At 46.5% G+C, this 15,862-nt stretch overlaps 1 protein-coding gene across 1 annotated transcript in view; it reads right to left on the minus strand.

The window, feature by feature from the left end:
- Nucleotides 1-15,862, minus strand: part of KREMEN1 (kringle containing transmembrane protein 1) — a 55,985-nt gene that overhangs the window by 4,094 nt on the left and 36,029 nt on the right. The window contains exons 4-8 of the mRNA XM_065904445.1: nucleotides 11,483-11,607; nucleotides 5,528-5,681; nucleotides 3,659-3,991; nucleotides 2,755-2,913; nucleotides 1,564-1,648 (exon numbers count right to left, since the gene is read on the minus strand). Coding sequence (XP_065760517.1) covers nucleotides 1,564-1,648; nucleotides 2,755-2,913; nucleotides 3,659-3,991; nucleotides 5,528-5,681; nucleotides 11,483-11,607 — 856 coding nt within the window. The remainder of the gene's footprint in view (nucleotides 1-1,563; nucleotides 1,649-2,754; nucleotides 2,914-3,658; nucleotides 3,992-5,527; nucleotides 5,682-11,482; nucleotides 11,608-15,862) is intronic.

The following is a 15,862-nucleotide window of genomic DNA, read 5'->3' on the forward strand; positions in this document are numbered from 1 at the left end:
ATTCCAATCTGGAAAGGGCTGGCCTGAGAGCTTATGAGTTTTAAAAAATCTTCTCTTTTTAAGCAGACGAACTCTTTTCGAATGACGCTTATTCAGAAGCTCACCTACCTAAACAGGCACTCCCTGCTCTGCTGGGAGTGGGCCCTGCCTTTCTCCCCATCTGCCCCGCTCCCTGAGTCAGCCCCTCGGGCTGCTGGGCAGGGAAAGTGCAGAGGCACTGGGTGTCAGATGGGAGATGCACACGAGCTTTGGGGTCTCGGCACATGGTGAGGTGCTGGGCCCCAGAGAGCACCCCGCCCCTCCCTGCTGTCGGGGACACACAGACGGGACTACGCCTGAGAGGGTTCCCTGGAGTGTGTGAACTGTAACTCAAAAAAAAGAAAGAAAAACATACATATGTTATATTTATATATATTAGAAGCTCAGTAAACAGTAATAAGGACATTATTTTCTCTGAAAAATGTACAGTGCAGGGTGGCAAGGCCTATGACTAGTGCCAAGGGGCCAAGGGCAGCCTTTACAGGGCAATAGAGGAGCCGGCATTTAATGTATGAAAGTCTGTGGCAGCCTCGGAGCAACTAAGCCCATGCATCGCAACCACCGAGCCTGTGGGCTGGAGCCCTCGAGCCGCCACAGCTGAGCCCATGTGCCACAGATACTGAAGCCCACACACCTAGACCTTGTGCTCTGCAACGAGAGAAGCCACTGCAGTGAGAAGCCTGTGCACTGCAACAAACAGTAGGCCCCACTCGAAGACCCAGGACAACTGAAAACCAAAGACAAAAAACCCTGAATCAAGCCCAAGCCAGAAAGTTGGGGAAAATGTAGCTTTTACACCAATGCTCAGGAAGGCCTTGAAATGGAGAGAGACTTTATGTCAATTGTATCTCAATAAAACTGGAGGAAATGAGAAACGGAGAGAGCCTGAACTGGGAACCACAGGAAAGACAGAATACAGGTAGGAAGATTAGCAGGCCCTTCTGTAAGTGCACGGACTCCTGTGCATGAACAATCGCCCCTTTCCTAAAAGGCAGAACAGTTAAACCTGAATAGTGGAAGTAAGAGAAGGAAAAAAATTTTTTTCCCAAATTGGTCAGAATTGAAGGGTGAAGCTATTATAAGCTTCCTAAATAACTTCCTTAAAAATAATTATTAAACAGTAGTTAATAAAACTTCTCTTCCTAAGACTGTCTCACAGATTCTAGATGGCATCAGGAAATACACCGGGTATTATCCTAGGAATCTCTGCTCTTAGGTAACAATCTCATCAAGAGGTCAGCACAAATCAAAACAATGGAAATTGTCCTGTTTTACGCCTGGACTATTTCAGTCCTCCTTGAAATGATATCCTCTAGACGGGGGAGCAAACACAATCCCTCAAACCTTAGTGAGATTTGTCCAGCTGGACATTTCACTCTACAGAGAATGAGGAATGTCTATGGCCGTACACTGCCCCGTGTTGAGCGCTTTGGAATTGTGTTCTGATGTTACAAGTGTTTCAGACAACTGAAACGTAGTAGAAATTACCTTCCCTTCCTGGGGCCGGGCAGCTCCCATACTCACCTGAACGTGATGTGCAGAAGTATCTTTGCTACGATGGCTGTGACCGTAAGGATGAGGAGTGTTGCCAGGCCATACACTGTCCATCCTGCAAGTGTAAAACACAGGGGTGAGTTTGCACAAGGGGTGAGTTTCGGGCTGGGTGTGAGCTCAGTTTTCAGGAGGAGGTCTATGTGCAGCCCTGAGGGAGCCCTGGCAGCCTGGGGTCAGGGGGCTGGGGGGCAGGCTGGCTGAGGAGTTCCCGGCAGGTGGGGGCGGCCACAGCATGCAGCTGGAGCGGGGCTGGCATGCAGCCCCAGGCCTTGTGAGCACCTCGCCTGGCTCCTGACTCCCCTGTGGAGAGAGGCAGGCAGTGTGGCCCAAAGCACACTCCACTCAGAGTCAAAAGGGGCGGTACACGTTCCATCTCCACTGCTGGGACCACCGTGTGACGGCTCTCTGGGCCCCAGCTTCCTCATCTGAGGAACGGGCTGTGTGAACTGTGAGATGCTAGATACACAAATGACAGGACACACAGGGAGGGGCTCTCGTGCCCGACTCCCTGCTGCGAGTCCTGCAGGGGAAAACCTTTAAAGCGGGGAACCACTAATGGGATCTGCAGCTCTACCAGCTCTTAAAGACTGCAATTTCCTTGGCAGAAAAGAGGGAGTGACCGTCTGTGCCCGATCAGGTCACCCAGCTTGGCCCACAAGACTACTGCTCCTTCTCCACCCTACTCCTGTGGGGCCTACCTTCACAGCTCAGGTCACTATCTGACTTCTCATTTTGCTTCTTGTCTTTCTCCTCCCACTTACAAGTGGCAGGAGGGCAGGGATTTTGTGTGGTTCTCTGTACAGTCCAGCAGCTACAACAGAGCCTAGCATCAGTAAAGCACTTACACATCTGCCCAATGACTGAGGAGAGCTCTGGCAACTGCTGATGCATTTAGCGAGCTACAGCTTGGCTGTGGAAACACTGGATAAGCTTATTAAATACCGTGTCCTAAAGGAGGTGAGCACCTTGCCTAAGGACTAAGGAATCAAGCCAAAGAGAAGCTGTCCCTCCAAGGCCAAGACAAACAGAGTCATGGAGCCAGGACCCCCAAGCCGCCTTGAAAAGGGAACCCTCAAGAGCACCCTGTTTCTGTAACTGCCTAGGGTGCTGCTGCCAAGCTCTGTGGCTCCCACCCCCTTGATGGTGTCTGGGAACGGCTACCTGGCACAGTCTGGGGTGGGTGGCTGGGGCTGGTGGTGATGACGTAGAGGACTTTGGAGGACCGGGCAGCGCTCACACTGAAGTTGGCCTGCTCCGTGATCACCTCGGCCAGCATCTGGTTGTCAGTGGGCTTCTCCTGTGGTGGGTCTTCCTTGATGGCTGGAAGACCAAAAGGAATTAGCTGGGGGAAAGCTGGTGGAGACGCCAAAGAGGTGGCGGTACTGGCCCCCTGGCCTCCCCACCCCCACCCCGGCCCCAAAGCAGAACCAGCCAGGCTCTGGCTCTGAAGGAGCCATCTGAGGTCTCTGCGTGGACTCCTGGACACGCTTTAGGGTGGTTCTTCCCTTGTGCCTCTGCAGCTACGGTCCCCCAGCCTGGAAGGCCCTCTTGTTTCCTATCTGTCTGCCCCAATCCCACCTGTCCTTCCAGCCTGTCCCACCTGTACACTGGAGCCAGACACTGACTGAACTCTTGTCTAGGCTTCTGACGTCCAGGGCAGAGACTAGGTCATGGAAGCCCTCTGTGTACCCAGCACACATGTCCACGGTACAGGGGCATAGCTCCACGTTAGGATGGTCTGAGTGAACCAGGCTCTGGTGATTGACAAGGCTGTTCAGAGACAGGAGGATGAACCAAATGACCTCTTTGGAACCTTTTGATTCTACCAATCTCAGCTCTTTTAGTTATTCTTTTAGCTTTTCCATGAAAACTGTCATAAGAATGACTAAAACAGCAAAACTCACAGGTGGCATCTCTTTTCTGTATCATGCAGCATGTACAAGTTATAAAACAGGAAGTGGGAAAACCTGCAAGTTGATTGGGCAGCTCCTGACATGCAAGAACCACCTGAGGTCCGCACGTCATAACGAGGTGCAAGGGGGGCCCGAGGAGGCCGGGACCTTACCTTGGTATGAGACGGCAAATCCCTGGGCCTGATTGATGCGATCAGAGAAGAAATACAAAATGATGAAATCCAGAGAGATGTTAAAGGACGAAGGTGGGCGGTTCCTCCCGCTGAAACGGACCAGGACGCGGTGGGTGTAGCCATCCAGCAGCTCCACCATGTCTGCGGAATCCCGGAGGTCAAACAAGGTGAAGTTGAAGTGGATGTGCGCGGCTCCTGGGACCCGAATGGTCCAGTAGCAGACCCTCCCCGCGGCATAGGCATCAGGAAAGTCAGGGGAATACACCACAGAGGTCATGGCCGAGTAATTCCCACCACAGGCGCCAACCAGAGCTGCAGGAGACAAAAGGACACCAGCCCTCAAGCCGGGGCTCGGCCGTGGGGTTTGCTTTCCAACCTGTTACAAACAAAGCTTCTGAGCTGATGGGATCCAGTCTAGGATGTTGTTTTTTTTGTCTGCAAAACCAGGCCATCTTATGTTTCAGGATCGAATCACAGAATGAGTGGCTTAAACCCTGAACAAATGACTGGAGGCTTTTTTTTTTCCCCAGGAGACCTCAGAGTGAGCACACAGCGTGGCAGTACAGCCCAGGCGGGGACCAGGCTGGAGTCAGAGAGTCTGGGTTCGGGACCAGCTGGGCTGTGTGATCCCAGGGGCTCACTTCACATCCAGACCTCTCGCTTCTCTCGGCTTTGAGGGTGGAGAGACCACCGCCTGCTCCCGTATCATATGAACGTGTGAGGACAGAAGAAACAAAGCCCATGAAAACACAAACCTCTCTGCAGGGGGCACAAAGTGAAGTGAGGGCCTCCCGGATAACTGAGGGGTACAAGGCTCATGGGAGGGGGCCACACTTGTTTTTGAAGTGGGACACTGTGGCACAAGAAACGACCTTCTGCAGACAGGAAGTTCCCTCATTACCCTGCACCAGCCCATCTAACGTCTGGACCCCAGTTCTGAGCGGCAGGTTCAGGGAAGGGGACACACCAGTTCACAGTCTCATGTAGCGAGGTGAAGACGAGAGCCTAGAAGTCAACGTCCTCAAGAGGAAGGGCAGGCCCAGGATTTACAAAGCAGGCCAGGTTGGAGGGGGGTACCTACTTCCTTTTAGGATGTAGAAAGCTGCTTCCATCCTAACACTGAGAAGAAGCTCAGAACTTTTTCTTCAACCCATCGGAAGGCTGAGATCTCAAGACAACCAAGGGATTTTAATTCTAAAAAGTAAGAAGCGCCTCTGAGGAGAGTCAGGCCACACAAAGTGCTTCATCCTTGACAGAGCACAAGAATGAGAGCAGGCCACCATGAAAGCAAGGAAGAAGAAAGCAGCTAAAATTTTAACAAATTTCTAAAGGCTGAATATGGACCAGCCTCTCAGTCCAGGATGCCCAGAAGCCCCGGACACCACAGTCTGCACTCACTTGCAGGCACTTCTGTGCAGGCCTCCACCCGTGCCCATGAGAATGACCAGGGTGGGGCAGGAGACCAAACGGTTCCCATTGGTGGGACCAGTGGGCAGGGGGTGAGGAGCTGCTGCTGGGGCACAGGCCCGACACCCTGCTCTCTTCCAGAACCCTCCTGGAGCAAAAGAGGAGTTGAGAGGAAGGGGCCACATGCCCTTCTGCTCCCAGGCCCCTGTCTGTCCCTGGGAGCTGTTGTTACTCTTGTCAGAGTAACCAGGAGAAGACTCATTGCCTTTGGAGGAATAACAGAGGCAAAAGCAACCCACCCCTGGCCTGCAGTAGGTGCTTAGTAAGTACTGCAGGTAAATGAATGCATAGCACGGAGGCAGAGTCAGACAATGGGCAGGCCGGCTCCCCCGGCCCAGGGTTCCCCAACCTTGGGCAGCACAGGGCCCGGAGCATACTCACTGTCAAAGACGATGACCCTGCCGTCGCCCCCACATGGCTGGGTGTGGTCCCCAAAGCAGACACTGCTGCACTCAGTACTGGCGGCCTCCCCGTACTTCCAGTAATCAGGGTCGTTTCCACAGAAGCACGCGTAGCCCGACTCTATCCCGGCAAACTGCCACGACAGAGAAGCAGCACTTGGTGAGCGTCAGTCGGGGTGTCAGGTGGCCTGGCTGGGTCGGCCCCTCGGCAAGCAAGCACCTTGTCTTCCCAAACCACCTTCTCTGATCCTCTGCCTGGGTCCCGCCCCACTCTCACCGCACTTCACTACATGCTGACTTGTAAGTGTGTAACTGTGTACCACCACGGTGCTTCCCCTCCTGAGCATCCCTCACTTACGTTTGCAATTCTACTGTATTTAACTCCGTTAAAGGCAGGGATCCCATTAACTTGAAACATTAATAACAGCTAAACATTTTACTGAATGTTTACCATGTGACAGGTGGTAAATGCTTTGAAGTTAGTGCTTATTGCAAACTTATTGTAGGCCCTATGTAATACATTTTTTTAATTAATTGATTTATTTATGGCTACACCGGATCTTTGTTCCTGTGCACAGGTCTCTCTAGTTGTGGTAAGCTGGCTTCTCATTGCAGTGGCTTTGGAACACGGCCTCTAAAGCGCAGGCTCGGGAGTTGTGACGCAAGGGCTTTGTTGTGCCCTGTGGCATGTGTAATCTTCCCGGACTAGAGATCAAACCTCTGTTCCCTGCATTGGCAGGTGGATTTTTTCTTTCCTTTTTTTTTTTTTTTTTTTAACTTTTCTTTTGGCAGGTGGATTTTTTAACCACTGGACCACCAGGGAAATCCCCTATTGGACATTTTCATTTTTACATTACCATACAATACAACTATTTGTATGGTGTACAGGCCTAAGGATTTTAACCCATGAATAAGTTTGTACAACCACCACTACAATCAGGACACGGAACATGTGCAGTAAGCTTTCTTGTGCTGTTGCTCTGTATGTCCCCTCTATGACCCCTCAGTTCAGTCACTCAGTCGTGTCTGACTCCTTGTGACCCCATGGACTGCAGCACACCAGGCTTCCCTGTCCATCACCAACTCCCAGAGCTTGCTCAAATTCATGTACATTGAGTCAGTGATGCCATCCAACCATCTCATCCCCTGTCATCCCCTTGTCCTTCTGCCGTCAATCTTTCCCAGCATCAGGGTCTTTTCCAATGAGCCAGTTCTTCCCATCAGGTGGCCGAAGTATTGGAGTTTCAGCTTCAACATCAGTCCTTCCAATAAATATTTAGGACTGATTTCCTTTAGGATTGACTGGTTTGATATTCCTGCTGTCCAAGGGACTCTCAAGAGTCTTCTCCAACACCATAGTTCAAAAGCATCCATTCTTCAGTGCTCAGCTTTCTTTATGGTCCAACTCTCACATCTATACAAGACTACTGGAAAAAACCATAGCTTTGACTAGATGGACCTCTGTTGGCAAAGTAATGTCTCTGCTTTTTAATATGCTATCTAGTTTGGTCACAGTTTTTCTTGCAAGGAGCAAGTGTCTTTTAATTTCATGGCTGCAGTCACCATCTGCAGTGATTTTGGAGCACAAGAAAAGAAAGTCTCTTACTGTTTCCATTTTTTTCCCCCATCTCTTTGCCATGAAGTGATGGGAATGGATGTCATGATCTTTGTTTTTTGAATGTTGAGTTTTAAGACAGCTTTTTCACTCTCCTCTTTCATTTTCATCAAGAGGTTCTTCAGTTTTTCTTCACTTTCTGCCATAAGGGTGGTGTCATCTGCATATCTGAGGTCGTTGCTATTTCTCCCGGCAATCTTGATTCCAGGTTGTGCTTCATCCAGCCCCACATTTCGCATGATGTACTCTGCACATGAGTTAAATAAACAGGGTGACAACATACAGCCTTGACTTACTCCTTTCCCAATGTGCAACCAGTCTGTTGCTCCATGTACGGTTATAACTGTTGCTTCTTGATCTATATACAGATTTCTCAGGAGACAGGTAAGGTGGTAGGGTATTCCCATCTCTATAAGAATTTTCCACAGTTTGTTGTGATCAACACAGTCAAAGGCTTTGGCATAGTCAATAAAGCACAAGTAGATGTTTTTCTGGAACTCTCTTCTTTCTCTAGGATCCAATGATGTTGGCAATTTGATCTCTGCTTCCTCTGCCTTTTCTAAATCCAGCTTGAACATCTGAAAGTTCTTGGTTCCCATACTATTGAAGCCTGGCTTGGAGAATTTTGAGCATTACTTTGCTAGTGTGTGAGATGAGTGCAATTGTGTGGTAGTTTGAACATTCTTTGGCATTACCTTTCTTTGGGATTGGAATGAAAACTGACCTTTTCCAGTCCTGCGGCCACTGCTGAGTTTTTCAAATTGGCTGGCATATTGAGTGTAGCACTTTCACAGCATCATCTTTTAACATTAGAAATAGTTCAGCTGGAATTCCATCACCTCCACTAGCTTTGTTCATAGTGATGCTTCCTAAGGCCCACTAGACTTTGCACTCCAGGATGTCTGGCTCTAGGTGAGTGATCACACCATTGTGGTTATCCAGGTCATTAAGATCTTTTTTGTATAGTAGTTCTGTGTATTCTTGCCACCTCTTCTTAATACCTCTGCTTCTGATAGGTCCATACTGTTTCTGTCCTTTATTGTGCCCATCTTTGCATGAAATGTTTCCTTGGCATCTCCAATTTTCTTGAAGAAAAGAAATAGTCTTTCCCGTTCTATTATTCTCTGCTATTTCTTTGCACTGATCACTTAGGAAGGCTATCTTATCTCTCCTTGCTATTCTTTGGAACTCTGCATTCAGATGGGTATATCTTTCCTTTTCTCCTTTGCTTTTCACTTGTCTTCTTTCCAGAAGCTACTTCTAAGGCCTCCTCAGACAACCATTTTGCCCTTTTGCTACTTCTTTTTCTTGGGGATGACTTTGATCACAGCCTCCTGTACAATGTTACAAACCTCCATCCATAGTTCTTCAGGCACTCTGTCAGATCAAATCCCTTGAATCTATTTGTCACTTCCACTGTATAATCGTAAGGGATTTGACTGAGGTCATACACTAGTTTTCATACTATAGTTTTAACTTTTTAAGACTGTCATATGCTAGAGACCAAATGTCCATGTCTGCCCCTCCCCTGCAAATTTATATGCTGAAAGCTAAGTCCCAATGTGATGGCACCTAGTGGTGGAATCTTTGGGAAGTGATTCATGAGGGCTTGTGCTCATGAATGAGATTAGAGCCTTTATAAAAGAGACCCCCTTTCCCCTTCTGCCAGATGAGGACACAGTGAGGAGACAGCCATCTATGAACCAGGAAACAAGCCATCACCAGACAGCAAATCTGCCAAAGCCTTGATCTTAGACTTCGCAGCCTTCAGGACTTCGAGAAATGAATTCTTGTCTGTTTTTAATTGGAATATAGTTGCTTTACAATGTTGTGTTAGTGAATGCTTGGTTTAGATCAAGTATTTTGTACAGCAGTCAGAATAGATTCAGACATACTATACACAGAATCATATTTTGAGACTGGCTTTCTTCCCTCAGCATAATGTCTCTGAGGTTCCTCTGAACTGATCTATAGTTTGCTGAATAGTAGTTTACTGCATGAATGTACCACAGGTTGCTAATCCATTGAGTTGTTTTGTTTTTCGTGATTATAAAATAGAGCTGCTATAAACATTTGTGTATATTTCTGTGTGAACATAAGCTTTCCTTTCTCTAGGGTAAATATCTAGAAATGGGGTTTCTGGGTTGCAATTTCTCTACCTCATTAACATTTGCTTTTGTCCTTAAAAAAAAAAATCACAGCCATCCTAGGTTATTTATTGTATGAAATGGTATCTCATTGATTTTAATTTGCACTTCCCTGAAGACTAGTAATACTGAGCATCTTTACTGCATGAAGGGTAAAAAAATTTTTTGATTATTATCATGTGTAACATAGGTAGAATATTGAGCACTTTTTCACGTACTTATTCGCCATTTGTACATCTTCTATGAAGAAACATCTATTCAATCCTTTGCTCATTTTTTAATTGGGCTGTTTTTCTACTGTCACACTGTTAGAGTTCTTTATATATTTTCGGCATTAGATCTTTATTCAGATATATGTTTTGTAAATATTTGCTCTATTCCGTGAGTTGCTTTCTCACTTTCTTAATAGTGTCCCTGATACACAGAGATTTTAAATTTTGGATGAAGTCCAATTTATTTTTTCTTTGATTGTCTGTGCTTGTGGTATCCTAACTGAAAAAATCATTGCCTCATCCAAGCTCATGTATATCTGTACCCATATTTCTTCCTAAAGCTTTATAGTTTTAGCTGCTACATGTAGGTCTGTGATCCATTTTAAATTAATTTTCATATATGAGGTAGGGGTCCACTTTCATTTTTTTCCATGTGGATATCCAGTTGTCCCAGCACTGTTTGCTGAAAACATTGTTTTTTTCCCATTGAATGATATGGTACCCTTGACAAATATCAATCAGCCACAAATAATACTATCAATCAAGCTATTGGTTGTTTGCAGAAGATTGAGCATGTAAGTAAATCTATGGAGGATAATGGGAACCAGGTTTCTCACTATTAGAGAAGGGGGCCAGAGAAAACTGGAATGAAGCCTGCAGTGTTGGACAGGGATTGACGTTACTAGTATAGTGATGGTCTCTGACATATATAATAACATATATTTATTATATACTATATGTTTATATATAATAAATTATTATTTACTAATATAAATAATAATATGGCCATAAACAATAATATGTCTGGACTCTAAATTCTACTTCCTTCAGCTTATATGTCCATCTTTATGCCAGTACTGTAGCTCTTTTTTCAGTATGTCACTGTTCCCAGGCCCTCTTAGTGGAAAGAGCTAAGAAATACATATGTATATACAAACACATATACACATACTTTTATATTTAGGTTTCTTTCTTTTTTGCTTTCTTTCGCTGCATCATGTGGCATGTGCGATATTATTTCCCCAACCAGGGATGAAACCTGTGCCTCCTGCAGTGGAAGTGTAGAGTCTTAATCACTGGACAACAACCACAAGTCCTATATATTTATTTCTATATATCTCTCTCTCCATATGTATCAGAACCATGCACTATACTAATAACGTCAATCCCTGTCCAACACTGCAGGCTTCATTCCAGTTTTCTCTGGCCCCCTTCTCTAATAGTGAGAAACCTGGTTCCCATTATCCTCCATAGATTTACTTAACATGCTCAATCTTTTGCAAGCAACCAATCACTTGATCATGTTGGGCCAACTGCCTTGCTCAGCCACTGCCTCAGACAGGCCTTGAGCACTGCCAGTCTATTCTCCTTGCTTGGGCCTGATTAATGGCCTTTTGACAAAATTATTAAGGAAGGAATGAAGGATGGAAGGAAGGGATGGAAGGAGGGAGGAGAGGAGGGAGGAAAAGACTTCTTTTTTTGATATAACAAACAATAGCATTATTGAACCTTAATGACTGATGAATGACTTTCAGATAGAATGGACAGGATAGAAAGAAAATATTTTGGACTGGTATCCAGGCAAGGGCCCCTTAATGAATCAAAGTAGTAACCACCTCCTTGGCTTATTCTCAGATCCACCCCTTGGAGCCAGAGACGTCTCTGCTCATAACACACAGGGGCTCGAGGAAACACGTGACTCTGCTGGAGGTCAAGCTGGATGCAGGTACTGGGGAGCTTCCTTTTCTCTCAGTCTTTGGCCAGAGTGCTGCCTCCCGCCCCGGAATCCCAAGCCCCACTCTTCAACTTCTCTTTGGCAGAAAAGTACAGTTGTAATGGCTTCACAGGTTGTTGTTGTTTTTAACAATTTAAATGATTTAAATACATTTTAAATGATATCTCAGCAGAATGCATTTAGACCTTTATCTTTTTCCATAGATATAAAACCACAGAACAATTACCTTGAACCTTTGACTCCGACAAAAACTGATGCAGTTTTGTATGGTGAGTTTGTTAGACGTTTTACTGGCGCCGGTTAGAGGAGGTGGGTTTCCATGATCCTTGTAGCAGCCAAGGTTTCCAGGCACTGGAGAAAAAAAAGAAAAACAAAAGAACTTCACAACATCTGGCTGTGAAACACCAAGAAGGAAAGGCATGTTGTGCCAGGTACTTTCATCTCAGTCAATATTTCCACTCCTAAAATGCAAATAAATAACAAGCATCAAGTATTAAAAATGGAAGTCTTGGGGTCCTCTGCTATCTGCTTTATCTTTGTTTTATTTCGACGAGTATGTGAAGCCCATGAAACCAACCCTAAGACATTTTTTTACTTGTTCAATATTGATAGAATTTAGTATTGACGAGAACTAGGCATAGATTCCTAAAAACAGAGAAGCTGCAATATGTAAATTATGTCTCAGAGCCACTGGAGGGCAAAAAAAAAAAAACCACTTGGAAGGCTTTCTTCCAATTATTCTTCCAATACCATAGAATGGTAATCCCATGCCCTGTGCCTGCCCTAGTCCCTTCAAAAGCCCCACAAGTTGGTTTTACCAGGTCATTTCGTGAATTTAATAGTTTCCTATTGCCGCTGCAATAAATGACCACAAACCTAGTGGCTTAAAGTAGCATAAATCCAGCTTCTTACATTTGGGGAGGTCAGAAGTACTAAATGGGTGTGAGGGGGCTAAAATCAAGGTGTCAGCAGAGCTCGGGCTCCTCCTGAGGCGCCAGGGCACAACCTGCTCCTTGCTGCCTCCTGAAGCTGCCCCCATGGCTCGGCTGTGGCTGCACCACTCCAGCCTCTGCCTCCCCCTCTGCTTATGTCATCACCTCACCTTCTGTGTCTCTCATCCCCCTGCCTCTCTGTTACAGGTCCCGTGTGATTACGCTGGCCCACCGGGGTAATTCAGGATAATCTCCCCCTGTCAAAATTCTCATCTTCATCGCGTGTGCCATGTAAGGTAACATGTTTGAAGATTCAGGGGGTTACAACGTAGACTTTTGGGGGAGGGGGAGTAGTCTGTTTACCACAGTGGATGTATTAGCGTTTCACAACCACAAAAGTCAGATGGTCTGGTCTAGCAGAAAAAGCTGCAACTGAGAATAAAGAAACCTAAATATATGTGCCCCTACCTCCTGGTGTTTGTGCCCCTGTGTGATTCCCTCCCCTGGAGTGTGGGCTGGACAAGAGACTTGTTTTTGCCCAACAGAATGTGGGAGAGTTGAGGGGAGCTACTTCTGTGACTGGACTACAAGAGCTGTGACTTCGGTCTCGCCAGTCGACTCTCTCTACTGCCTTCTTGGCTTAAATACTCTAATAAGGCAATGTGTCACATCAGAGGTCATAAGAATGGCCTTCAGCCAATAGCCAGCAAGGAGCTGAGACTTCCAGTTTCTGCAGAAACTGAACCCCACCAACAGCTATGTGTGCTTGAAGGAGATCCTCCCCAGCAGAACCTTCAGATGAGACCCTGGCCCTGGCAGATGCCTCACCAGAGACCTTGAGGCAGAGGACGCGGCTAAACCATGTCCAGATTTCCTGACCTACAGAAAGTGTGAGGTGATAAATGTGTGTTCTCATTAAATTTTTAGAGTAATCTGTTACAGCAATAGATGACTAACACACCTAAATAACATGCATCTAAATATATGCTCACTGAATAAAGGAATGTATTGTGAGTCATGTACAAATTACAGTTTCCTAGGTGGCTCAGCAGTAAAGAATCTGCCTGCCAATGCAGGACACACAGGGTCGATCCCTGTGTCGGGAAGATCCCCTGGAGAAGGAAATGGCAATCCACTCCAGTATTCTCGCCTGGGAAATTCCATGGACAGAGAAGCCTGGTGGGCTACAGTCCATGGGGTCACAAAGAGTCGGACACGACTTAACGACTAAACAATAATGGACAAATGGACCTCTCTGCCCCTTAGTTTTTCATCTGTTATTAATTTATGAAATCACTCCACCTTCAGATGAAGCCCTTTCCCTACTGTCTCTATTTGGCTCCTTACAGTTCACATCACTCAAGATATAAGACATGAATGAGGTCTGGTCCTAGAAGCACTTCTAAGCCAGTCAGAGTTACATATTATTCAATTCCAAAATGACACATATAGATTCTTAGAAAGCACTTTTTGTTTAAGACTGGGAAGCAGCATAGTCCAACTGAGGAAACTTTACACCCATACTAGTTTTTGGCACATAGAAATACACACACGTGCACACACACACATATACACTTTTCAATTTCTGCCACCATCTACATCTAACCAGCTCATTTTAAACTGGCAGGAAGCTAACCCAAAGCTAACCTCCCCCCTCTAAGCCAAGTGGTTACCCTTCTCCCTTGCGTCACACATGGGTCAAATATAACAAATGCGGCTCACCACACAAATGTTAAAATGCATCTTTAGGAAACAAACCAAATCTCTATAGTAGCAAATGTAAACAGAAAAGATCCAGGCAGTAGGAGTTCAGTGTTCAGTGGGGGCCTGGATTGGGAATGGCTGGGCTTTAGCGTTTAAACAAATGCAGGGAGCTAAGCATCTCTAGTTAGGGGTGTATCATATAAGCTGAGCTTGTTAAAAGGCCCTTACACATGGAAACCTGAAGCATGCATTTAATGGTTTTTAATAAGAGCTACTTGATCGTGATCATTTTGGTCATTTACTCTGATTTCTGTCTCATTTATTCCATTCCATGCTCACAAATAGGCATGTTATTATGTATTCATTTATAGACAGCCCAAGGCACAGAATCACAAATGTTAACATTAGACATAAACAAGGTCGTGGTTTGCGTGGATGCAGCTGGAACCTATCAGGTTTATTCACAACAATTCGGGGAGCAAATTCAGGGAGCTCATGTTCAGTTCCAGTAGGGCAGTGAGGCTCCCAAACACCCCAGGGAGACAAAGCCTGGAAACCAGCCCACACCTTGCTGCTGCTCCCTCCATCTGGACAACGATGGCCTTCGTATGCTGTCAACTGCCTGCCAGACACTGTCCATGCTACCTCCTAAAATACTTCAGACCCCTGTCCACATCTCTATCCAGGCTGCTATTTCCCTGGTTTAGGCCAGTGTCCCCTCCCATTTGGGGCTTCCCAGGTGGTGCTAGTGGTAAAGAATCCGCCTGCCAATGCAGGAGACACAAGAAATGTGGGTTCAATCTTAGGGCCAGGAAGATCCCCTGAAATAGAAAGTGGCAACCTGTTCCAGTATTCTTGCCTGGAAAATGCAATGGACAGAGGAGCCTGGTGGGCTACAATCCTTGGGGTTGCAAAGAGTCAGACATGACTGAGAACACACACCTCTCCCACTAAGACCATTCTATCAGCCTCCTGTTCCATCTCCCTGTTTCTAGCCTCACCTACTCTAATCTAGTTAGTACACTGCAACCAGAATAACCTTTACAGTACATTCCAGGGAGAAGGAAGGCCAAGGGCAAAGGCCTAAGGCAAAAATGACCTTGGTTTTTGTAGGAACACAAAGAAGTGAGTGTGACCAGTGAAAGAGAGACGGGAAGGCAGCAGGAGCTACAGAGGTATGCAGGGGCCCTGCCTGAAACCCTCAGACCTCCCAGGTCATCCTTCAGGGTGAAGTCCAAACTCTCTCACACAGGACCCAAGGCCCTACCTGATCTAAGCTGCTCCTCTATCCACCCCCTCAGCATGACCCCTCTCTCTGTCCCTCGGCTCACATTCTATATGAAACCCAAGATACATTATAGTGTATCTGCAAGTTGCCCACATGCACGTGGTTCTCTGGCCTCTGGCCTTTCTTACAAGCTGTTCCTTCTGCTTAGAACACTCTTTCCTGCTTAGGATGGCAGCCTGAGCATCATTCCCCTTGGGAAGCCCCATGGACCTCCCATCATCCCCCCACTCCACAGAAAAGGTTGTACGCCCCTGTGGTGTGCTCCTGTAGCAGCCTGTGCGAAACCGGATTCTAAACACCCGTTTATGTCTCACTCGTTGATTAACCATGAACTTAAGGGCCGGACTGTGCCTTCTGCACACCATTGTATCCCCAGGGCCTGGCATGGTCCCAGCCATACAGTGGGTGCCCTGAAACTGGGTGCTCAATGAGCAAATGTGTCCCATGTTGCCAGCTGAACTCATGGAGAGTATGGGTTAAGGTACCTGTCAGGCAGCAGGGAGTCAAAAGTGCAGAGCAGAGAGGAGAGCTGACCTGCATCTTGATGACCACTTAGGTTTTGACTCCTCACTGCCCTCTTTGGGTAGCTAGAAACACCACTTCAGATAACCAGGTTCTCCATTAGAGGTTAACTTTAAAAGGTAAAATTCTATCTTCATCATTTTGGATGAAACTTTTCTAA

This window comes from Muntiacus reevesi, chromosome 13 (genome assembly GCF_963930625.1).
Source record: "Muntiacus reevesi chromosome 13, mMunRee1.1, whole genome shotgun sequence".
Taxonomy (NCBI): domain Eukaryota; kingdom Metazoa; phylum Chordata; class Mammalia; order Artiodactyla; family Cervidae; genus Muntiacus; species Muntiacus reevesi.